General features: G+C 42.0%; 2 protein-coding genes and 1 long non-coding RNA gene across 4 annotated transcripts; 2 read left to right on the top strand and 1 right to left on the bottom strand.

Moving 5' to 3' along the window:
* LOC118937750 lies at window positions 1-1,443 on the top strand. The gene is made up of 2 exons (XR_005035151.1): window positions 1-418; window positions 540-1,443. It is a non-coding gene; the product is annotated as an uncharacterized LOC118937750 (long non-coding RNA).
* A 1,627-nt stretch (window positions 1,444-3,070) lies between these two features.
* On the top strand, window positions 3,071-7,310 carry apol (apolipoprotein L). Of its 2 annotated transcripts, none has more exons than XM_036938665.1 (6): window positions 3,071-3,229; window positions 4,289-4,385; window positions 4,749-5,345; window positions 5,443-5,478; window positions 5,659-5,787; window positions 5,891-7,310. In XM_036938665.1, the coding sequence occupies exons 2-6, from the start codon at window positions 4,354-4,356 to the stop codon at window positions 6,879-6,881; spliced, it is 1,785 nt and encodes a 594-aa protein (XP_036794560.1). In that variant the 5' UTR covers window positions 3,071-3,229; window positions 4,289-4,353; the 3' UTR covers window positions 6,882-7,310. The 2 variants fall into 2 exon arrangements, with proteins under 2 accessions (XP_036794560.1, XP_036794561.1); XM_036938666.1 differs by lacking the exon at window positions 3,071-3,229 and adding an exon at window positions 3,722-3,872 and having other exon boundaries at window positions 5,891-6,881.
* A 2,973-nt stretch (window positions 7,311-10,283) lies between these two features.
* Window positions 10,284-18,360, bottom strand: LOC110538591 (eukaryotic translation initiation factor 3 subunit D). Its single transcript, XM_021625500.2, has 16 exons — window positions 18,208-18,360; window positions 17,372-17,497; window positions 17,218-17,263; window positions 16,934-17,070; window positions 16,745-16,830; window positions 16,560-16,632; window positions 16,246-16,361; window positions 15,438-15,570; window positions 15,068-15,215; window positions 14,737-14,867; window positions 14,484-14,569; window positions 14,157-14,286; window positions 13,888-14,030; window positions 12,280-12,472; window positions 11,941-12,040; window positions 10,284-10,388 (listed from the first exon to the last, which is right to left on the bottom strand). Exons 2-16 carry the CDS (start codon window positions 17,492-17,494, stop codon window positions 10,372-10,374), a joined length of 1,662 nt encoding a protein of 553 aa, XP_021481175.2. The 5' UTR covers window positions 17,495-17,497; window positions 18,208-18,360; the 3' UTR covers window positions 10,284-10,371.
* Window positions 18,361-24,353: the final 5,993 nt, after the last annotated feature.

Raw genomic sequence — 24,353 nt, 5'->3', positions numbered from 1 at the left:
AAGGCATGTCATTAAGCAAAGGCAGCAGCGCAGTCATCAACTACAAGCACCATTTATTCACCAACTATGGAGTTGGGGAAACATGTGTGGACCTGAATTGTGAAAACTGCAGTGGCCAAAACAAGAACACGTTTGTGCTCCAGACCATACACAAGCTCCACCACAGTCTGGATCTTCACTTCCTGATCACAGGCCACACCAAGTTTGCTCCGGCCTCATCAAGTAGAGCTTCAGAAAGACTCTGTCTTTGTCTGAGATGGCTGGTGTTGTGAAGGTACAGCACTGTGACAGGGGTCAACATCCCAGAGCTGGTTAGACTGGAGGAAGGTACGGTGCTGGTGGAAAGCTATGGCTGTCAACAACAGCTGACTCCGTACTTCAGGCCTCTGCCACAGATCAAGCACTACCAGCACTTCAGGTGAATTTCATTTTCATTGCATTGTATGAGGTTATTCTTATTAACTAAACTTTGGAGGTGAATTTATACTTTGCAAGTTTGTAATGTCTTCTAAAATGTGTTGGTTATTTCCTGTTTACAGCTTCGATGCTCTGGAGCCCGGTGTTGTTGTCGCCAAGGAGCGTTCGGGCTCAGTTTCAGCTGCTGCGGAACGCTGACGTCCTTCCTCCAATATATGGTATGCCTGTACAAGCACCACCTGGACTGTACACAGCTAGACAAACATATATTTTTGAGAAGATCAAGGAGTTTTTCGAAGAAGAGTCTATGGAAATCACATGCCCTGCACCAAAGTCAAGGGCAGGACAGAAACAGGCTCTCCGAATATAGATTCCTTTGTTCATGCGAGGTTCGGACGGACCAGTCATCAGCACTTTCTGCAGTGCCTCTATTCAAATGACTGTCTCCTAACACACACGCCATACGTTGTTGGTACTATTATTTTATTTTTAACCTGCTGCTCAACCACTTTACCCCTCGTCTATCACTGATATTGTTATTGATATTGTTCTTGTACAAACTGTATATTATTTTATTTATATTGACACTATCTATTTCTGATATTGCTACTATGCAAGTAACTATTTGGCTGTACCGTTTACACCTCCTGTAGAGACCCATCAACTTAGCAAGATGTGGCCAGTGGTGTAAAGTACTTAAGTAAAAAAAAAATAATGGAGTACTACTTAAGTATTTTTGTGCGGTATCTGTACTTTACTTTACTATTTATATTTTTGGCAACTTTTACATTTCCTTAACTACATTCCGAATGAAAATAATGTACTTTTTACTCCATACATTTTCCCTGACACTCAAAAGTACTCGTTACATTTTGACAGGAAAATCCCTGGTCATCCCTACTGCATCTGATCTGGCAGACTCATTAAACACAAATGCTTTGTTTGTAAATAATGTCTGAGTGTTGGAGTGTACCCCTGGCTATTCGTCAATAAAGAATACAGTTGTGCTGTCTGGTTTGCTTAATATAAGGAATTTTAAATGATTTATACTTTTACTTTTGATACTTACATTTTAGTACATTTTAGCAATTCCATTTTTTTTTTTTTTTACCAAATACTTTTAGACTTTTACTCAAGTAGTATTTTACTGGGTGACTTTTACTTTTAATTTAGTCATTTTCTATTAAAGGTATCTTTACTTTTACTCAAGTATGACAATTTAGTACTTTTTCCACCACTGGATGTGGCTGGGGGTTATAGCATTTATTTCACATGACCCATTAATTTAGCCAAGTGTGTCTGGGTAAGCATCATCTAATATTTATAATATATTTTTATCTGGACACTTTCTGTTTACCTGGAATTTTTCATTATTGTAGGCTACTACTTTTACCACTTTTAGTCTTAATCTTTACTACACTACTCACGGTTTAGCACATGACCTCACATGTGAATCTTTAAAGAGATGGGTGGGGCTGGCTTAAGAGGGTGTGAACAATGCTAATGCTAAGTTGATCAACTTTCAAAGCAGAATTACTTTCCCATTGTTCCTCAAAAATGCAGTGTATGATATACCATTTTGTAGGTCTGAGTCTCTACTTCATCCAATGTAAAAAAAACACAATTAAACATTTTGCTACATAAGACCGATTTGAGCTGGTCAGTCACATTTACATTTGACATTTTAGTCATTTAGCTGACGCTCTGGCTTACAGTTAGTGCATTCACCTTAAGATAGCAAGGTGGGACATATGTATATCTGAAAAGGGGGTAAGGAATAAAAAAAGACATGGAAAAATAAAAGCCACCTTAAGACCTAGTACTGATTCCTGCATTTACACTGATCCTGTAACCAAAATACAGGTATCAGGTCTGTGTGAATGGTTCTCTGCTTTTTGCAGGTAAATCCATTAACACTTCCATTCTTTAACACCTTCCTAATTTGAACTGCAAACAGCCCCCATGCACCATCCCCTACTCCCCACCCCTCCCAATTTGCCAGTTTCCCACTAATATGTATAAAAGGGTTATGCCTGCAAATAAGTTGTAAATAAGGGGATGTTTGAAAGGGTAAGATTTAGGATTTGATGAAGATCCCCATTAGCCGATGTCAGTGGTGACAGTTAGCCTAGTGGGGTCCAACACATAACGAAAAAGATATTACAGACAAAATACTTTGCAATTGACATACATTGAAAACATCAACATGTAGCCTGCATGTGTGTTACACATACATGTCACATGTAGTCCGCCTGTGTGTTCATCTATAAGTTACACATACATGTAGTCCGCCTGTGTGTTCATCTATAAGTTACACATACATGTCAGTACATACACACAAAAGTAGACCACATGAGGAAGGGCGCTGTGTGAGGTGTTGCTTTAATTGTTTTTTGAAACCAGGTTTGCTGTTCACTTACTCTATATGAGATATAAATATTGCCTTATATTTTTTACAGGTAACATACCACATCTGTCTGAAATGGGTATTACATTTATCAGCTACACTCTGAAGTCACTAGTATGTTACATAATATCTAGTCTCAAAAATAAAACTTTAAAATTAACACACAAAAAATAGGCCACAATGTTGTTCCACGCAACAGATTTGTTTACTAAAGAATTTGCTCTGTGTTTTGGCGTTTCTTTCTCGCCTCGCAGTCTCAATCATTCAAAGGCATGGCGGTGACGTGGCCAAGCTTTCCTATTATAGTACAATGGGTCCAACTTGAGTTTGGTAAAGGGAAACGAAACTGAGAAGACAACATTCCCGATGTAGGGAGACTGAACAGCATTCAGCCCCTTTGTCAAGGTGAGTGAGATTTATAAATCCATATTTATTTAATTCATTGAAAGGGGCAATCAACAGTTGAAACAATAACAAAGCGTTTTAGCTAAAAACTGAGGGATGGGACTGGAGATTGTAACCACTTCACATACAGACCTATGCATACAAGGACTGACCATCCATGATATCAACATTATAGTTTTAACCATGTATTGAGGGTATGTATATAGTGTTTGTTTCCAAACATTGGAGTAAAACAAACTTATGTTGTAGGTTATGGTGGGAAACGAGAGTTGGACTAAGCTAATGAGGCAATACATTATATTCTTCAAGCGATAATGTGTACATAGGGCTATCGTTATTTTATACATTACAAAATGAATGTAACAACTGAAGATTGTCCCTTTTTAAATGTTGTACTTCGAAAAGTGTTAACACCTTTGCCTCAGTGCTTAATTTGAGCCGGATCCAGCGTCTCAGATTTGACTTTGTCGTTCCGGTACCTATTTACCGTTCTAATAAAATTAGCGTTAAATTAAGTTGCCTCCTCGTTATTGCTCCCGTCCCCCAGAAAGATCATCAAGTAAAAGCGCGGTCATCCGGTGTAATCATCATATCTTGAACTTGCAACATTTCGGTTATTAGAAATTTCGCCCCAAAGAAAAAGGTAATAGAGTTTGATGCATATGCATCCATATGCGGATGTTCTGCAGTGACGTCTGAAACTGTTGTTGTACACTAATGTCTAGAATGAGGCTAAAATAAATCGTAATCAGCAAATGATTCCCCTGTTCATTTCACCAACATATATAGTAGGCTACTTGGCTGTTTACTCTGTCTGCTGCGCTGCTACGTTGTTTGTCACTTTCTTTCCTCAATGTGTGTACCCTGGCCTGGATACGGTGGGATACCACTCCTCGCGCTCACAATGTTTTCCGGGACCTCCCGATTTACAAATGAAGTACTGTGTTTGCGCATGTAGCTATGCGATGTCTGTGAATTCTAATTCAAAAGGATTTCAGAACAGAAATGTAGACTTTTATTTTTCATGCCTGTGATTTTATTTGTATTTTTAATCCATAGTTCCATTGGACATGCACTGGGGACAAGGCAACACTGTTCAGTAACGATATCAGCCAAACCAGGAAATGTCCAAACACAGGGAAAACATCATGTCACGGTGAGACTATTAACCAGTTAAATGTAACTACATGTAATAAAAAATGTCATCTACGTAATCCACAAAAGTAATGTATCGTGAGAGGGCCGTAAACAATAACTAGTAATGCTGTATACTCAAAGAAAGGTTAAAATCTCACCTTTCTGGTAAAAAAAATAGTTATAAATTGCTGAGGTGTAGTCACTTTTGAGGACACGCTCAAGTACACAGTACAAATATGAAGTATTTTATATGATGTATTTCCTATTCAACAAAACTGTATGAATAAGGTTTGAAATGACTTATGCTTTCTAAATATAGCATCATCAAATTATAAAATAGTGATTATCCTGAATTCAATAGTATAGCCCTCATTTGTTACAGATCAGCGTTAACAAGGGAGCTCTTGGGCCAGTACATCTCAGACACCCTCAGCCACATTCACACAGTGAGGGAGTTCTGTGACAGGCATTCCAAATGGGCCCTTCAGAGGGAGACAGATCTGGAAATGATGAGGGACATCAAGGAGAGGGCAGAGAGAATTGACCTTAAGTTCGACCATGTCCGTAACTCAGCGACCAAGGCCAAGGCGTTTGGGGAGTTCGTATGGAGCGGTCTGACCCAGGTGACTGCAGACAGTAGGCGTGAGGAGCTGGATAAGGAGCTGGGAGCTGTACTAAAGGACACTCTGGGAGGCCTGGAGAAGCTGGATTACTTCCTGGATGCTGTGGAGTGTCTGGCGGTCACCTGTCTGTTGGTGTTTGAGGAGAACAGGTTCCTCTGTCTGCCTCAGGGGACGAGCCCTGCTAGTGTTCAGGCTGTCATCATTGCTGCCAGAATGGCCTGCCCTCTCCTCATCTATTTTAAGAGGGATGCTAAGGCCTTCTTTATGCCCAGCCTCCTCAATGTAGAGGTGCTGGCCTGCCAACTGGTTAGATACATAGAAATCAGCCAGCAGGTCTGTAACAGGATGGAGAAGGGGTAAGTGGAGCTCCCATCACAATTGCTTTAACATTAACTCATGTAATCTTCTTCATTGCCATTTTACAAATACTTGATGTCCATTTTTTCCTTCAAGATTACAGATCAGACCAGAGTCTGAGAATAAACTTGGGTAAGATCCCTCAAATCAGCATTTTATATTATATTAGCATAGTTGTACTATTTTTCTTTCATTTTTGGCCTTCTCAGATGTCATTTGACAAGGTTATTGGGCTTTTGTGATATAATTCAAAAGCCACATAATAATCGAATGAATATAATGTAATGTTGAAATTAATATGCATCGCTACAGTAGCTACATCAGTCAAATGCTGTTTTGGAAAAAGAAGAATGACATCCCTGTGGTCAACCTTGGTGCTGATGTGCGGGAAGAGTCCATACAAAAGATGCTGGACCATTTGAATCAGCTGAGTGATATCAGGTAAGGTTAGTTTGGTTGTTCTCTTTAAACTTCTATTGATATTTTTGAGCAAGAACTATGTTTACTGGTATACAGTAAATAGATGTTGAATCCATCTCCTCAGGATGGACCAGAACCTCAGACTGACATTCCTGTTCCAAGGGGCTGCTCAGCGCTTCATTGGTCAGTTCAGCCAGCGCCGACCCAGGATGGAGCAGTTTCTGACCGATCTGGAGGAGAATGCTGTGCAGCTGGACAGGATGAAGCTGGGGGCTAAGATCTCCAGTGTGGCAGGCAGCTCAGTGGGGGTGGCTGGAGGAATCCTATCCATCGTGGGCTTAGCTCTGACCCCTGTCACTGCTGGGGTGTCACTGGCCCTCACAATTGCAGGGGCCAGCCTGGGGGTCACCAGTGGGGTCAACAGTATAACCACTGGTATCACAGAGATGAAGGTCAATAGCATCCATGAGAAGAAAGCCAGTGAAATATTCCAGAGTTTCATGGAGGATGTAGAGAGTCTTCAGGAGTGTCTGGAGTATGTGGCCAGGAATATGGAGCCCATCCTGGGGCAAAGCAGGGAGGATGTCGTGCTGGGAGCAGGGAACGTGATTTTCACAGCCGGGGCCATCAGCAAACGCATCGACACCTTAATAGACTGTGCCTCAGCTCTGAGTGTGAAGACCTTTGCAAATGAAGATCTGATCGCAAGCGCTGGTAAGCTGGTGCTCCAGGAAGGCAAAGCAGCACGAAACCTACCCAAGCTAGCAGGGGACATCCCGGACATTGGACAGGTCGCCAAAGGCACCCCACTAGCCCTCTCCGGCTCGGCGCGGGCTGGTTTTATCACTCTCAACGCCCTCTTCATTGGCCTGGATGTCTTCTTCATCTGTAAAGACAGCGTCAGCCTGGCCAAAGGCAGCAAGAGTGAGATATCCCAGCTCATCCGTGCCAGATCAGCATTGTGGCGCACAGAGTTGGACTCCTGGCAGAGGATCCATGACTCGCTGTGTAAAGGAATTTGGAAGTCCAGGAAGTGCCAGAGAATCCTGGAGCAGCCATTTTACCCTCTGGAGCATAATCTGAAAGAGAAAAAATCAATGTGTGTCACGCAGTAGGACAACATCAAATACTTACCAGTTTTAAGTTAGGGCCTCTCAAACATACTGTACAGTGGCACTTGTAATGTTCAACAGTTAAAAATAGATGACACAAAGCACTTTTTCAATTTTTATGAATCATTCTATACACGTGTCTATAAAACAATTAAGGTAATTTTATGAAATGTATTCTGTTTACTTGTTCAGAGTAGTCTGTTTAATGTCATGCCCTGTTTACAATGATGTGTTCAGTCAATACTGAAAGTGAAATGTAATAATGTTTCTATGATTGTGATGCTGACTTGTACCTTCACACACAGAAGACTCACATTCCTCACTTCAGCAGTAGTTGAAGATGTCTTGCTAACAGGCAATGAAACATGTTAGTACAATTTATTCTGATGTTGACTTGTGTGGAAATGTTATGAAATGGAAAGGGACTGATCATGTCTGGCCTTTTTTGTGTTAATAATAATAATAGGCCTACTTGCTGGTATTCTGAAGGGGGAAACATATATATATATATATATATACAGTGCCTTGTGAAAGTATTCGGCCCCCTTGAACTTAGAGACCTTTTGCCACATTTCAGGCTTCAAACATAAATATATAAAACTATTTTTTTGTGAAGAATCAACAACAAGTGGGACACAATCATGAAGTGGAACGACATTTATTGGATATTTCAAACTTTTTTAACAAATCAAAAAGTGAAAAATTGGGCGTGCAAAATTATTCAGCCCCTTTACTTTCAGTGCAGCAAACTCTCTCCAGAAGTTCAGTGAGGATCTCTGAATGATCCAATGTTGACCTAAATGACTAATGATGATAAATACAATCCACCTGTGTGTAATCAAGTCTCCGTATAAATGCACCTGCACTGTGATAGTCTCAGAGGTCCGTTAAAAGCGCAGAGAGCATCATGAAGAACAAGGAACACACCAGGCAGGTCCGAGATACTGTTGTGAAGAAGTTTAAAGCCGGATTTGGATACAAAAAGATTTCCCAAGCTTTAAACATCCCAAGGAGCACTGTGCAAGCGAATGGAAGGAGTATCAGACCACTGCAAATCTACCAAGACCTGTCCGTCCCTCTAAACTTTCAGCTCATACAAGGAGAAGACTGATCAGAGATGCAGCCAAGAGGCCTATGATCACTCTGGATGAACTGCAGAGATCTACAGCTGAGGTGGGAGACTCTGTCCATAGGACAACAATCAGTCAGTCGTATATTACACAAATCTGGCCTTTATGGAAGAGTGGCTAGAAGAAAGCCATTTCTTAAAGATATCCATAAAAAGTGTCGTTTAAAGTTTGCCACAAGCCACCTGGGAGACACACCAAACATGTGGAAGAAGGTGCTCTGGTCAGATTAAACCAAAATTGAACTTTTTGGCAACAATGCAAAACGTTATGTTTGGCGTAAAAGCAACACAGCTGAACACACCATCCCCACTGTCAAACATGGTGGTGGCAGCATCATGGTTTGGGCCTGCTTTTCTTCAGCCCTGACAGGGAAGATGGTTAAAATTGATGGGAAGATGGATGGAGCCAAATACAGGACCATTCTGGAAGAAAACCTGATGGAGTCTGCAAAAGACCTGAGACTGGGACGGAGATTTGTCTTCCAACAAGACAATGATCCAAAACATAAAGCAAAATCTACAATGGAATGGTTCAAAAATAAACATATCCAGGTGTTAGAATGGCCAAGTCAAAGTCCAGACCTGAATCCAATCGAGAATCTGTGGAAAGAACTGAAAACTGCTGTTCACAAATGCTCTCCATCCAACCTCACTGAGCTCAAGCTGTTTTGCAAGGAGGAATGGGAAAAAATGTCAGTCTCTCGATGTGCAAAACTGATAGAGACATACCCCAAGCGACTCACAGCTGTAATCGCAGCAATTTTTCAGTTTTTGATTTGTTAAAAAAGTTTTAAATATCCAATAAATGTTGTTCCACTTCATGATTGTGTCCCACTTGTTGTTGATTCTTCACAAAAAAATAGTTTTATATCTTTATGTTTGAAGCCTGAAATGTGGCAAAAGGTCGCCGAATACTTTCGCAAGGCTCTGTGTATATATATGGTGGTCTTTGGTACTGCATTCTCCTCATGACAATTTAATACCAGACATCAATGATCCTGGCCTCCTCCAGGATCACTGTGGACAATGTCCCTCCGGACCCCCAGAGAAGCCCCTGGAGGGGAAACCCCCCCCCAACTAGGCATCTGCCACTGTCATCTGCCTCTCGGCATCCTTGCCCTGCCTCCTCACCGCCTCCTTGGTTCTCACCCACACCACGTCAAACACCCCTTCTGCCTAGGATGCCATGTCCCACAGCACTCTTCACCGCCTCTCTCCGATAAGGAGTATTCGCAACCCTGAGACCTCAAAGAGGAACTGCTTGGCCTAAATGAACAAACAGAATAGCATAGTTCTATTTCATTGCATGTATCTTTAAACAACCTTTTCTCACAGTATGTATTATAGATGTCAATGAAAATCACTCATGATCACTACAAATATTGAATTGAGAGACTGTCAGGACAGTTTCTGACTGCAGTGTTTTCACTTCCTGTTTCTATTTTTGCCAGGATAGAAAAAAAAACTGACCTGGTTGATAATCTGAGCTTCCATTTCCATCATGACCTCATCTGAATCCACCGTTTATCATACGTGTATGATATGGCAACACACAACCAGTGCCGCCAAATATAATCCACTTTCATCAGAACAATGTATACAACAGCCGTTTTCCCCGGTCCTCTCCCTTCCATCTTGGGACATCTTGTCTGAATGGCTTACGGTCTATAGCCATAAGTCTGGCTGTGACACAGTACCAAACGATACTGTATGGGAACAGCTTCTTTGTGCTTGAGGGAGACTCAGCTTCTGGACACTGGCTCAGTGCCAGATGAGTTGGGAGAGGTAGTTTCTGGACAGGGCCCTGGCGATAACGAAACACTCAGTCACACATCTCTGGCAAACAAGATTGAATGTAAGAGCTCACCCTTAGTAAAGAATGAAGTTCATATGGCATTATGTTTAAAGATCTCAAACAGCTACATATTAATTATTTGGCAAATAAAAGCATTGACGGGAAGAACACCTTCACAGTAGCTCAGCTTTGACCAGGTGTTTGAGGAGTAGACGGGTGACATGCCTTGGAAGTCATCTGGGACACAGGTCAGCATACAGATTGATGTAGCTCTGCCCTCACCAACTACCCAGTAACCATTCACTCAACCTGTATACAGAAACATCAAGTATCTAAATATACCAGAAACCTCAATTGCTATTAACAATATATACACTTCACAGAAGAGCTGAATAGGAATCCTTGACTCATTTTGATGACTTATGCCTGCTTAGTGATTATTTTTCAGTGGGAGAAAATACAAAATAAATGGAAACAAGAGCCAGTTTCTCAGATCTTTATTTGAATGTAACGAGGAGTATTTTTCTGTGTGATGCAGGCCACCTGGTCACTAGTGCAATTGCCACACCTTAGGGTTCTTGTTCATCTAGAAAAAGAGGACAGGGAGTAGAGATAAATAAGGGGGAGAGAAAACATAATTCAGAATATGCTAAACGTATTGTAAAAAAAAGTCAACTTAAATCACATTACTTACAAACCATTAGACAGAACACAATCAAATAAATAATAAGACCACACATTGTAATATATATACAGTGCATTTGGAAAGTATTCAGACCCCTTCACTTTTTCCACATTTTGTTACAGCCTTATTCTGAAATGGATTACATTATACCCCCCTCAATCTATACCCAATACTCCATTATGACACAGCAAAAACAGGTTGACATTTTTGCAATTATTATTATTTTTTAAATGGAAAAAAAACTGATATCACATTTACTTAAGTATTCAGAACCTTTACTCAGTACTTTGTTGAAGCACCTTAGGCAGCAATTACATTGTTGAGTCTTCTTGGGTATGACGCTACAAGCTTGGCCACCTGTATTTGGGGAGTTTCTCACATTTTTCTCTGCAGAGCCTCTCAAGCCCTGTCAGGTTGGCCGGGGAGCGTCGCTGCACACCTATTTTCAGGTCTCTCTAGACGTTCGATCGGCTTCAAGTCTGAGCCACTCAACAACATTGAGAGACTTGTCCCGAAGCAACTCCTGCGTTGTCTTGGCTGTGTGCTTAGGGTCGCTGTCCTGTTGGAAGGTGACCATTCGCCCCAGTCTGAGGTCCTGAACAGGTTATCATCAAGGATCTGTGTACTTTGCTTTGTTCATCTTTCCCTCGATCTTGACTAGTCTTCCAGTCCCTAATTCTGAGGAGTGCCTTCCTTCTGGCCATAAAGGCCTGATTGTTGGAGTGCTGCGAAGTTGGTTGTCCTTCTGGAAGGTTCTCCCAACTCCACAGAAGAACTGGAGCTCTGTCAGTGACCATCGTGTTCTTGGTCACCTCCCTGATCAAGGCCCGTGTCCCCAGTTTGGCCGGGTGGCCAGCTCTAGGAAGAGTCTTGGTGGTTTCAAACTTCTTCCATTTAAAAATGGAGTCCACTGTGTTCTTGTGGAACTTCAATGCTGCAGACATTTTTTGGTACCCTTCCCCAGATCGGTGCCTTGAGACAATCCTGTCTCGGAGCTCTACGGACAATTCCTTCGACCTCATGGCTTGGTTTTTGCTTTGACATGCACTGTCAGCTGTGGGACCTTATATAGACAGGTGTGTGCCTTTCCAAATCATGTCCAATCAATTGAATTTACCACAGATGGACTCCAATCAAGTTGTAGAAACAGCTCAAGGATGATCAATGGAAACAGAATGCGTCTGAGCTCAATTTCAAGTCTCATACCAAAGGCTCTGAATAGTTATGTAAAAAATTTATGTTTTATTTTTAATTTGCAAATAATTTTAAAACCTGTTTTCAAATTCTCATTATGGGGTAGTGTGTGTACATTGATGGGAAAAAATCTATTTAATTAATTTTAGAAAAAGGCTGTAACGTAGCAAAATGTGGAAAAAGTGGTCTGAATACCTTCCGAATGCCCTGTAAACATTGTACAGGTACCGCATAGTGCAATGGTGGCAGTCCTTCTCACCTTCCTCCTCCTCGTCCTCTTCATCATCATCATCATCATCTTCCTCATCTTCATCCGAGCTGAAGGTCCCGTCAGGCAAGCTATACACGCGAATCACTTGCTGTTGGCAAAAGCACACAAACACAATGATAATATTGACTCTCTGTAAGGAACACTAACATTTCTAGGGCTCTGTGTGCAGACACTGTCAGACAATGGGGGAAATCAACTACTACAAGTTGCAGAGACAAGTACTAGTCTTTCAAGTCATTGGCAGCGATCTACAGAAACAGTCAAGGGCATGCTCTGCTCCATGGTCAGCGGTCACAGAGTCTCAATGGTCCGCAGTCCCGGGCTCACCTTGTTGGGGTCCTTGAGGATAAGGTACTTGCCCTCCTCCAGCTTGCGGCAGATGTCGATGACGCAGCGTAGGATGCCCCAGGCATTCTCCATGCTCAAGTTGATCTGGCTGGCAAACTCAGTGGGCTGGAACTGCTGGGTGCCCAGGACCACGTGGCGCGCAGAGTCCTTCGCGTGATAACGAGACACGTACCTGGAGACGGGAGGGCAGGGGATTTAACTGATGGAGGTCAGTCGAATTGTTTTATAACAGAATATGTACCAAGCTATTCAGCTCATAACCAAGTGAATTTATGGACAATTTGAAGGGGAAAAGTTGTTGCTATGAACAGTATATAGTAGAGGTCGACCGATTAATCGGAATGGCCAAGTAATTAGGGCCGATTTCAATTTTTCATAACAATCGGAAATCGGTATTTTTGGGCTCCAATTTTTTTATACCTTTATTTAAATAGGCAAGTCAGTTTAAGAACACATTCTTATTTTCAATGACGGCCTAGGAAAGGTGGGTTAACTGCCTCGTTCAGGGGCAGAATGACAGATTTTCACCTCGTCGGCTCGGGGGGATCCAATCTAGTCCAACGCAATAACCACCTGCCTATCTCTCGTTGCACTCCACAAGGTAAGTTGCTAGCTAGCATTAAACTTATCTTATAAAAAACAATCAATCATAATCACTAGTTAACTACACATGGTTGATGATATTACTAGATATTATCTAGCGTGTCCTGCGTTGCATATAATCTGACTGAGCATACAAGTATCTAAGTATCTAACTGAGCAGTGGTAGGCAGAAGCAGGCGCGTAAACATTCAAACAGCACTTTCGTGCGTTTTGCCAGCAGCTCGTCGTTGTGCGTCAAGCATTGCGTTGTTTATGACTTCAAGCCTATCAACTCCCAAGATGAGGCTGGTGTAACCGACGTGAAATGGCTAGCTAGTTAGCGCGCGCTAATAGCGTTTCAAACGTCACTCGCTCTGAGCCTTCTAGTAGTTGTTCCCCTTGCTCTGCATGGGTAACGCTGCTTCGATGGTGGCTGTTGTCATTGTGTTGCTGGTTCAAGGCCAGGGAGGTGCGAGGAGAGGGACGGAAGCTATACTGTTACACTGGCAATACTAAAGTGCCTAAAAGAACATCCAATAGTCAAAGGTTAATGAAATACAAATGGTAGAGAGAAATAGTCCTATAATAACTACAACCTAAAACTTCTTACCTGGGAATATTAAAGACCCATGTTAAAAGGAACCACCAGCTTTCATATGTTCTCATGTTCTGAGCAAGGAACTTAAACGTTAGCTTTCTTACATAGCACATATTGCACTTTTACTTTCTTCTCCAACACTTTGTTTTTGCATTATTTAAACCAAATTGAGCATGTTTCATTATTTACTTGAGGCTAAATTGATTTTATTTATGTATTATATTAAGTTAAAATAAGTGTTCATTCAGTATTGTTGTAATTGTCATTATTACAAATAAATATATATTTTTTTCTTTCTATTTTTATTTATAAATTGGCCGATTATCGGCTTTTTTGGTTCTCCAATAAATCGGCATCGGCGGTGAAAAATTATAATCGGTCGACCTCTAGTATATAGTTGCACTGACCCTAGCTTGAGGTACTCTGAGCCAGCCAGCATGGCACAGCAGGTCCAGCGGGCCAGTTTGTAGCTGTTGTTCTTTAGCTCAGTGGCCAGAACAGCTCCTCTCTGAGAGTCCAGCTTCTGACGCCAGTCCACTCCATTACAGTGCTTAAGACAAGAACAAAACATTCAACATTAAGCATTAGAGGGGAAGTTAACACTGCATTTCATCCCCAGAGACAGCATCAAATATCTAGTACTGTCTTTTCTGTCATCACTCGTTCCTTCTCTTACCCGGGAGTCCCACTCGTTGAGGGTCTTGACGTTGATGAAGGACACCTCTCCGTTGGCCCCGGTCATCACTCCATCGTGCTCACAGCGTACAATCAGGTCAATGTCCTCCCCCAGCTTCCAGCGGCGGTACCTGAGACAGAAACAGGTGAGTTTACAGGGCTACACAGCTACACCCCTCAACACTAACCAAGAGTCCAGCAGGACACATCACATGGATCAATCACATGGATCCCTTACTTACATATGTGAATTAACAAGCTGTGATTAGATGGTCTGAATGATTAGATGGTCTGCAGTAGTAAGAGAGCAGCACGGGTCAGTACCCACCTGTAGGCAACAGAGGCCACCTCACTCTTGTCTATGTCCTCCTCTACAAATGGGTTGGGGTTAGGGAACTTGTGCCTCTCCCCACCCTGAGGGGAAACAAAGACACGGCATCCTATTAGAACTGAAAGAATTAACATCAAATTCAAATGTATTCTTTACAAATGCAGAAATGCTTGGACTTTTTCCACATCACACTCACATTGAAGGAATGTCACTAGACATGTCCATTGGTGTATAATTGTAGTGGTCTTACCATGCGCAGACACTGCTGGCTGAAGTTATGGTTGATGTATGTAGCCTCCATGGCCAGGTTACGGGGCGAGTTGAAGGAGTTGCCCTCATCCTGTGGTGGCTCGTTGGCAGTCTCACTCACCGTCAACAGATCTGACATGTACAGTTACAGATGGTTAGATGAGCCGAATGCACAAAAACCGAACACCCTAAACATTGGCATTATGACAAGAAGACTTAAATATTAGAGAGTTTGATATAAGGTATAACTACTGATTCCCTAGTAAACAAGACTTCCTTGACCAGTCATAGATGGACCAACAGCTGAATAGATTAACTTGAGAAAGCCTCACCAAAGTCAGAGTTGTCTCTCTTGTCAAAGAAGAGCTTGTTGCCCACTCTCTGCACAATGATGTCCCAGGAGTTGACTGAGCGCGTGCAGCACATCAGGGTGGCCAGGATGGCATCGGTGGCAAACACATTTCCCTGGGTCTTAGCCAACTGCAGAGAGGAGGGTATAGGGAAGGATTTACATCAGAGCAGAGAACACACTCTACTGGGCAGTGGACATTGTAATAATCATGTTTTTGTTTCTGAAATGTGTGAAACTATTAGCTCTGGAAACGAATGTGCAGACAAAACAACAGGACTGAATCAATAATATGTTGCTCTGGCTTATTGTACCTGGCACAGTGCTGTAAGTGTGGAATTGAGAGGGTGTACCTTGCGGATGACAGGGTCGTCGGTGGTGGTGACTGTGTGAAAGATCCTCTTGATGCTCTTGAGAGGCTTCTCGTTGCGAGTGGTGACGCGGTCGAAGGCCTTGTCGTAGTACTCCAACGCACCACAGCACTCACTGAGGGAGAAAGGAAATCAACTGACTTTACGTGGATATGATATTGTCTTCCAGTAGAAACAAAGGGAAAAAACAGACTAGACTCATTGCAGGTGAAAAGCAACTTGAACATCATGTTATTCAGACTGTGGGTTTTGTTCTGAACTGTGAGACAGACTATAAAAAATATGGACAAAGCCATCGATGACATCACCCCATTGTTTCCTATGAGAATGCTCAGTGGCGCATTTCATAATAAGGAAGTGTCATTTTAGCATGTCACCATCCTTTTACACAGGAGTTGTTGGAAACCTACTCTATGAAGTAACGTTGAAGGCTAGCTCAGTGCTGCTCCCTCTCATTGAGTATCTCATGCTGAAGGCCGATAGAGGACTGCAGGCTGCCATTAGCAACTAGATTATTCTTATAACTTTGTCTGTGTTTTTAAAATAATCGGTTCAAGGACATACATCTGGTGAATTAGAAGCCATTATTAGTACCATAATTGTGTTTGAATATTTTGTTTATATACATCTACGAATACTGACCACAAAGAGCACAATTTCCCCTTTCACTATAATGGGGGGATACTGTTATGTGGAAACAATGCCTGCAGTACCACGGTCGTCCATCAACTTGAACTCTCAGTCGTTCTCCAAGGATTGAGCACAGGTGCAGTGTTGATTAGTCACTCACATGTCAGTGGGGTCTTCCACCTCCATGTATCTCATCTTCATCAGCCTGGGGAAGTCCATCTCCTCCTTCACCTCCCAGTCACTCCGGACCTCTACCGACGAGTCTCGGGGTTTCAACTGGGCATTGAAATGAAAGGTATGAGGGGGGAAAGGGAAAGGGGAGGGAGGAGAGACAGGCACGGATGGTAGCGTTAGCAGGTGTTTGGGAAGACTGTTGCCAGAAACTTCATACGACTACATCAGATGTTATCTGAGGAGTATCACAATACGGTTCAGATGTTCGGAGGTGCACTGATGTTGTTGATCTTCCCATACCTGGGATTTCTGGTCCCACTTCTGACGGACGCCAAACTGCTTCTGGAACTTTTTCTGTAGGCGCATGCGATCCCTGGACAGAGCCACGTGAGATTAGACAGAGTTATAGAGAGAACCAGAGAACAACATGTGTTTTAGAAAGCCACATTAGCAGTGGATTGGCTAAACAACAGCAGGCAGCTCACCGCTCCTTCTGCTTGGCACTCTTTGGGAGGGTCTGCATATTGAACTGGGTCAAGTTCCTGCGGTCCTTGTCCCTGCGCAGATTCCTCTGTAAAAACAGAACAAAACATCCTGTTATAGAAAAGGTGACACAGAAAAGCCTTTTTGGGGTACTGTGTGTGTATGTATGGTCGAGCAGGTTAGTCTTGTACCTGTGCAAACCTCATGCGGTTCCTCTGGTAGGCAGTCTTCTGCGTCTTGGCAGTGTCCACCAGCTGGAAGCTCGTCTCGTCCTCCTCATGGAAGTAGGCATACTGACTACCACCCCCAAACTGAGATGAATACTTGTCTGTCAAAACATACAACCAAATGTCAAATGATGGCATCCCATGGTCTGAAATACCTCAAAATCAATATTGAATAGGCAATATATTCTGGATTATGTTTACACCATATCATGTTATTATCGTGAATCCTACAATACAATTGAACCCACTTGTGTATCTCTTGTCCTGGTAGGTTGCTCCTGTCCAATCAGCCACCTGCACAGATGGACAGAAAAGTAAATCAGTCAGCCTAATTTCCTCCTCTTGAAGCAGGGCAAACTGCTGTTTATAATTAAAGGTGAGAGGCAGCAGAGGAAGACCAACCTTTCCCAGACGGTCTCCTTTGCTAAAGGGCTGGTAGGGCATGTCCTTAAACTTCTCAGGGACAGCACAGGGACCCCACCCAGAGGGATTGTCCTGGATCTCAGGGGCATGGAACTTCGCCATGGTCTGAGGTTTGGGCAGATGTTGTAAACATTTCAAACGAAACGCAGATTTGAACAATATCTAGTTACCTTATACTATGTATATTAGATAGAAATTTGGTGTACATATGCAAGTGGATGATAAGATTAGTAACCTAGGCCGCAGGGTCTCAGACAATGTCAATGAACAGCACTGTTTTCACTCAGCAATGCACTAACATTAGATAGGCATTTCAGTTTGCGCAGTGGCCTAGTCATCACGGACCCAGGACACATAACCATTGGTTTGCTAAGAAACTGTCATCGATAGACTATTTGCATATTGCATAAGTAATAATCATGCAGAGAATGCAATGTACAAGTTATAGCTAACGTCGTTATCTACAATACCCTAGCCTAAGCTTGCTAACGTTAGCCAGCTAGCATTATATTAGCAGGCGACCTAGTTAACTAACTTAGCTAACCAAAAATGTCACAACACCCAAATCTAGTAAGGGGTCATTAATCGGGGACATCAACAAGTGAGCGCAACTACGTTCTGTTTGCATAGGGACACTATAGCAAGCTAAACAGCATGCTTGCTAGCTCGTTAGCCAGGTGGCAGATAGCAATCTGCTAAGCTAACGGCGGTGGCAGTAGCATCCACTCGAGTACATCTCACACTATGTTTACCCTAAACGTCATTGTAAAACATGACATGTTCATACATCTTTATATGTCTTATTCGAATCTCACCTTTAAGATTGTGACGACCAAACGGCAGCTTTTATTCGGCAAATCAGCCGAGTCACAATTTTCTTCTAAAAGCGCCGTAGAAAAAGGAAGTGGAAAAGTACCGTAAAGAGTTGTTTTCCGGCAGACTATAAGCTTTGTTGCATATTGCTGCCTTTCACAGGTCGGAGTGTGAATTGCACATTTTGTTCACAAAAAGTGAAATTGGGGAAAAAAATGAATTGCACCACCATCTACCCCTAGATATACACCACTATCCCCAACAAACCCACCACCTTTCACATTACTTTGGCCCTAACATCCTACACCAGGCCGTCACACTGGGAGGCTGGAACCCCTTCTCTCAAATACCCCTGTAGTTCTTCTGCACTAAAATCTCAACACCCAAAACGTGCTTCTACCACCAAATCAGTCTTCTGGGATTTCCTTTCCATCTGTGCAGTAATGACCATAGCAATAAATGCCAAGAAGTCAACCTTACTAAAGCACAAACTGTTTGGGTTACTCTGTACTGGCCCAATATTCACAGGGATCCTCTCAGGCTCCCTCACCCTTTCTCACCATCCTCTACTTTCCTCACTGTTTTTTGTTGTGGTATTTTATTAGGATCCCCATTAGCTGTTGCTGAAGAGGCAGCTACTCTTCCTGGGGTCCACACAAAACATTACATAATACAGAACATCAATAGACAAGAACAGCTCAAGGACTGAACTACACACATTTAAAATAAGAGCACTAGAACAAAAAAAAGGTCCTACTGACAGTTACACACATTACTGACAGTTACTCACACATCAGTACATATACAGAAATGATTCAGACCCCTTGACCTTTTCCACATTCTGTTACGTTACAGCCTTATTCTAAAATGGATTAAATTGTTTTTTTGCGCCTCATCAATCTAAATATAATACCCCATAATGACAAAGCAAAAACAGGTTTTTAGACATTTTTGCATTGCTTAAAAGAAACGGAAATATGACATTTACATAAGTATTCAGACGCTTTACTCAGTACTTTGTTGAAGCACCTTAGGCAGGGATTACATCCTTGAGTCTTCTTGGGTATGACGCTACAAGCATGGCACGTCTGTATTTGGGGAGTTTCTCCCATTCTTCTCTGCAGATCCTCTGAAGCTCTGACAGGTTGGATGGGGAGTGTCGCTGCAAAGCGATTTTCATGTCTCTCCAGAGATGTTCGATCAGGTTCAAGTCTGGTCTTTGACTGGACCACTCAAGGACATTCAGACACTTGTCCCAAAGCCACTCTTAAGTTGTCTTGGCTGTTTTGTTGTCCTGTTGGAATGTGAACCTTCACCCCAGTCTGAGGTCCTGAGCGCTCTGGAGCAGGTTTTCACTAAGGATTTCTCTGTACTTTGCTCCGTTCATCTTTGCCTCGATCCTGACTAGTCTCCCAGTCCCTGCCGCTAAAAACATCCTCACACCATGATGCTGCCACTACCATGCTTCACCGTAGGGGTGGTGCCAGGTTTCCTCCAGATGTGACACTTGGCATTCAGGACAAAGAGTTCAATCTTGGATTCTTCAGACCAGATAATCTTGTTTTTCATGGTCTGAGAGTCTTTAGGTGCCTTTTGGCAAACTCCAAGAGGGCTGTCATGTGCCTTTTACTGAGGAGTGGCTTCCGTCTGGCCACTCTACCATAAAGGCTTGATTGGTGGAGTGCTACAGAGAATGTTGCCCTTCTGGAAGGTTCTCCCATCTCCACAGAGGAACTCTGGATGACTTTCAGAGTGAACATCGGGTTCTTGGTCACAACCCTGACCAAGGCTCTTCTACCATGATTGCTCAGTCAGACCGGGCGGCCAGCTCTAAGAAGAGTCTTGGTGGTTCCAAACTTCATCCATTTAAGAATGATGGAGGCTACTGTGTTACTGAATACTTTCCGAATGCACTGTATGACAAACAGGAGTGGAGCTACCATCCTCAGTAGCTTTCCATCTAAGTCGTCAATACCAGGTGGTTTCTCATTATTGATGGACAACAATACATTTTCACACTAATTTGACAGAATAAAAAATGACAACGCTTTCCTTTCATTATTAAGTCTTTTATGCATTTCATGCCTGACTTTTCCCACTTTGCCTATGAAATAGTCATTAAAATAATTGGCAATATCAAAAGGTTTTGTGATGAATGAGCCTTCTGATTCAATGATAGATGGAGTTGAATTAGTCTTTTTGTACATTATTTCATTTAAAGTACTTTAAAGCTTTTTTTCCTTCATACTTTATAATATTTATCTTAGTTTCATGATTCATTTTCTTTTTCTTTTTGTTTCAGCTTAGTCACATCATTTCTCAATTTACAGTAAGTTTGCCAATCGGATGTGCAGCCAGACTTATTAGCCTACTCATTTTGCTTAATCTCTCTCAACCACACAGTTTTTCAATTCCTCATCAATCCACTGAGCATTAACAGTTCTAACAGTCAGTTTCTTTATAGGTGCATACTTATCAATAGCTGGAAGAAACAATGTCATAAATGCATCAAGTGCCGTGTCTGGATGCTCCTCATTGCACACATCAGACCAACAAATATTTTTTACATCTTCAACTTAGCAATCACTACAAAACTTTTTGTATGATCTCCTATACACTATTTTAGGCCCAGCCTTTGGAACTTTGGCATTTCTGGATATAGCCCACTACAGTATAGTATGGTCACTATGTCCAATGGGTGTGGATACAGTTTTAGAACAAAGTTCTGCAGCATTAGTAAAAATGTCATCAATACACATGGATGATATATTTCCTGTAGTGTTTTTAAACACCCTGGTATGTTCATTAATAACCTGAACCATATTACAGGCACTGGTTACAGTAAGAAGCCTTGTTTTCATCAAGCTGTCCGCTCAAGACCAGTCTATATTCAGGTCACCAAGACAATAGACCTCTCCGTTAACATCACATACACTATCAAGCATTTCACACATATTATCCAGATACTGACTGCTAGCACTTGGTGGTTTATAGCAACACCCCACAAGAATAGGCTTGAGATGAGGCAGGTGAACCTTCGACCGCAGTACTTCAAAAACATTACATGAGATCGTCTCTTGACAGGAATATGGCTCTGAATATATACTGTATACAAACACCTCCCCCACAGGTATTCCTGTCTCTTCTATAGATGTTATATCCCTGTATTGCTACTACTCTATTATCAAAGGAATTATCTAAGTGAATCTCAGAGATAGTCTATATACAGTGCCTTGCGAAAGTATTCGGCCCCCTTGAACTTTGCGACCTTTTGCCACATTTCAGGCTTCAAACATAAAGATATAAAACTGTATTTTTTTGTGAAGAATCAACAACAAGTGGGACACAATCATGAAGTGGAACAACATTTATTGGATATTTCAAACTTTTTTAACAAATCAAAAACTGAAAAATTGGGCGTGCAAAATTATTCAGCCCCCTTAAGTTAATACTTTGTAGCGCCACCTTTTGCTGCGATTACAGCTGTAAGTCGCTTGGGGTATGTCTCTATCAGTTTTGCACATCGAGAGACTGACATTTTTTCCCATTCCTCCTTGCAAAACAGCTCAAGCTCAGTGAGGTTGGATGGAGAGCATTTGTGAACAGCAGTTTTCAGTTCTTTCCACAGATTCTCGATTGGATTCAGGTCTGGACTTTGACTTGGCCATTCTAACACCTGGATATGTTTATTTTTGAACCATTCCATTGTAGATTTTGCTTTATGTTTTGGATCATTGTCTTGTTGGAAGACAAATCTCCGTCCCAGTCTCAGGTCTTTTGCAGACTCCATCAGGTTTTCTTCCAGAATGGTCTTGTATTTGGCTCCATCCATCTTCCCATCAATTTTAACCATCTTCCCTGTCCCTGCTGAAGAAAAGCAGGCCCAAACCATGATGCTGCCACCACCATGTTTGACAGTGGGGATGGTGTGTTCAGCTGTGTTGCTTTTACGCCAAACATAACGTTTTGCATTGTTGCCAAAAAGTTCAATTTTGGTTTAATCTGACCAGAGCACCTTCTTCCACATGTTTGGTGTGTCTCCCAGGTGGCTTGTGGCAAACTTTAAACGACACTTTTTATGGATATCTTTAAGAAATGGCTTTCTTCTTGCCACTCTTCCATAAAGGCCAGATTTGTGCAATATACAACTGATTGTTGTCCTATGGACAGAGTCTCCCACCTCAGCTGTAGATCTCTGCAGTTCATCCAGAGTGATCATGGGCCCCTTGGCTGCATCTCTGATCAGTCTTCTCCTTGTATGAGCTGAAAGTTTAGAGGGACGGCCAGGTCTTGGTAGATTTGCAGTGGTCTGATACTCCTTCCATTTCAATATTATCGCTTGCACAGTGCTCCTTGGGATGTTTAAAGCTTGGGAAATCTTTTTGTATCCAAATCCGGCTTTAAACTTCTTCACAACAGTATCTCGGACCTGCCTGGTGTGTTCCTTGTTCTTCATGATGCTCTCTGCGCTTTTAACGGACCTCTGAGACTATCACAGTGCAGGTGCATTTATACGGAGACTTGATTACATCATTAGTCATTTAGGTCAACATTGGATCATTCAGAGATCCTCACTGAACTTCTGGAGAGAGTTTGCTGCACTGAAAGTAAAGGGGCTGAATAATTTTGCACGCCCAATTTTTCAGTTTTTGATTTGTTAAAAAAGTTTGAAATATCCAATAAATGTCGTTCCACTTCATGATTGTGTCCCACTTGTTGTTGATTCTTCACAAAAAAATACAGTTTTATATCTTTATGTTTGAAGCCTGAAATGTGGCAAAAGGTCGCAAAGTTCAAGGGGGCCGAATACTTCCGCAAGGCACTGTACAGCATCAGTTCGGAGGAGATAAAGATGCATACTGATGGGCCAGAAAACATGTGAGCCGTAGCCCTCAGCAACTACCTGAGGGTATGTTATTAGTAGTCATTGTGTTACCACACAGTGCTCATATAAATTGCCATTTTCAGTAACACAGTTTTGCCTACTCTTTGGTTGATATTATTTAATGTTAATTTTGTTATGCCAATTCTTTTCAACTGACCTTTAAAATGATCTTTGTGATATAAAACAGGTGAGGGACAGGAGAAAGAGGCGAAGAGGCAGAAGACCAACGCTCTGGATCTGGCTAAGGAGTTTATTAGGTTAATGGGTAAGTCTGCTTCAGTGGACGCAATCATTGGTGACATGGTCCCAGAGGAGAAAGGTTGAACTGTCTTTTTCAGAAGCTCGTAATATGTGTGTGCCTCTCTCTGTGTTAAGGGTGGCAGCTGAATCAGAGCTCTTATGAATGTAACATCACCCCAAGTGGCAATACATCATTTTACGTTTAATTTACAATTCAATCAGTCACAAACATTTAATTTCATTGTCTAAAATGTAAAGGACTAATTTAAACGGCCCATACATGGCGTCCCTGGAGGAAAAAGTGAGTCATCCTTGACCACCAGGAAAGGTAAAGGATGACGCACACCTTTGGACCAGAGCTCATACAAAGTGTTTACCTACAGTGGATTCGGAAAGTATTCAGACCCCTTCCCCTTTTCCAAATGTTGTTATGTTACAGCCTTATTCTAAAATGTAGTAAATTGTTTTTATCCCCCCTCATCAATATACACACAATACCACATAATGACAAGGCAATTTATTTTTTAAATGATAGCAAATGTATAAAAAAACCCAGAAATACCTTATCTACATAAGTATTCATACCATTTGCTATGAGACTCGAAGGTGCATCCTGTCTTCATTGATCATCATTGAGATCTTTCTACAGCTTGATTGGAGTCCAGCTGTGGTAAATTCAACTGACTGGACATGATTTGGATTCTACCTGAAACCAAGAAGGGTTTTCCTCTGTGGAAAGCTGAAGAACCCTTTCGGATCCCTTTTTTCTTGACATTCTGTAAATGCTTGATGATATGTTTTTGTGTACATTGAGCCACAAACTAAATTTCCCCACAGGGATAATAAAGTCCTTATCTTATCTCCCCCCCACCCACCCACCACAGAGAGGGAAGTTGGTGATAATGAAAGGGTGTAAAGACATTTACTAGGAACTGTAAGTATAATGGGAATTTTATTTTTTACAACTTTTCTCTTGCTGATGTAGAATAAATGTGTTTAGAAGGTTGTAATCTTGGCAACCAG

Source organism: Oncorhynchus mykiss, chromosome 12 (assembly GCF_013265735.2).
Source record: "Oncorhynchus mykiss isolate Arlee chromosome 12, USDA_OmykA_1.1, whole genome shotgun sequence".
Taxonomy (NCBI): domain Eukaryota; kingdom Metazoa; phylum Chordata; class Actinopteri; order Salmoniformes; family Salmonidae; genus Oncorhynchus; species Oncorhynchus mykiss.
Note: the sequence above shows the minus strand (reverse complement) of the source record. Positions and strands in the feature narration are given on the sequence as shown.

Excerpts from the sequence above, each read along its gene's own strand:
- apol (XM_036938665.1), top strand. The coding sequence starts at position 4,354 with ATGTCCAAACACAGGGAAAACATCATGTCACG. Across the intron at positions 5,479-5,658 it reads GAGTCTGAGAATAAACTTGG|TAGCTACATCAGTCAAATGC; the intron begins GTAAGATCCCTC and ends GCATCGCTACAG. Across the intron at positions 5,788-5,890 it reads AATCAGCTGAGTGATATCAG|GATGGACCAGAACCTCAGAC; the intron begins GTAAGGTTAGTT and ends CCATCTCCTCAG.
- LOC110538591 (XM_021625500.2), bottom strand. The coding sequence starts at position 17,494 with ATGGCGAAGTTCCATGCCCCTGAGATCCAGGACAATCCCTCTGGGTGG. Across the intron at positions 16,633-16,744 it reads AGTGCCAAGCAGAAGGAGCG|GGATCGCATGCGCCTACAGA; the intron begins GTGAGCTGCCTG and ends GGCTCTGTCCAG. Across the intron at positions 15,571-16,245 it reads GTGGAAGACCCCACTGACAT|TGAGTGCTGTGGTGCGTTGG; the intron begins GTGAGTGACTAA and ends TTTCTCCCTCAG.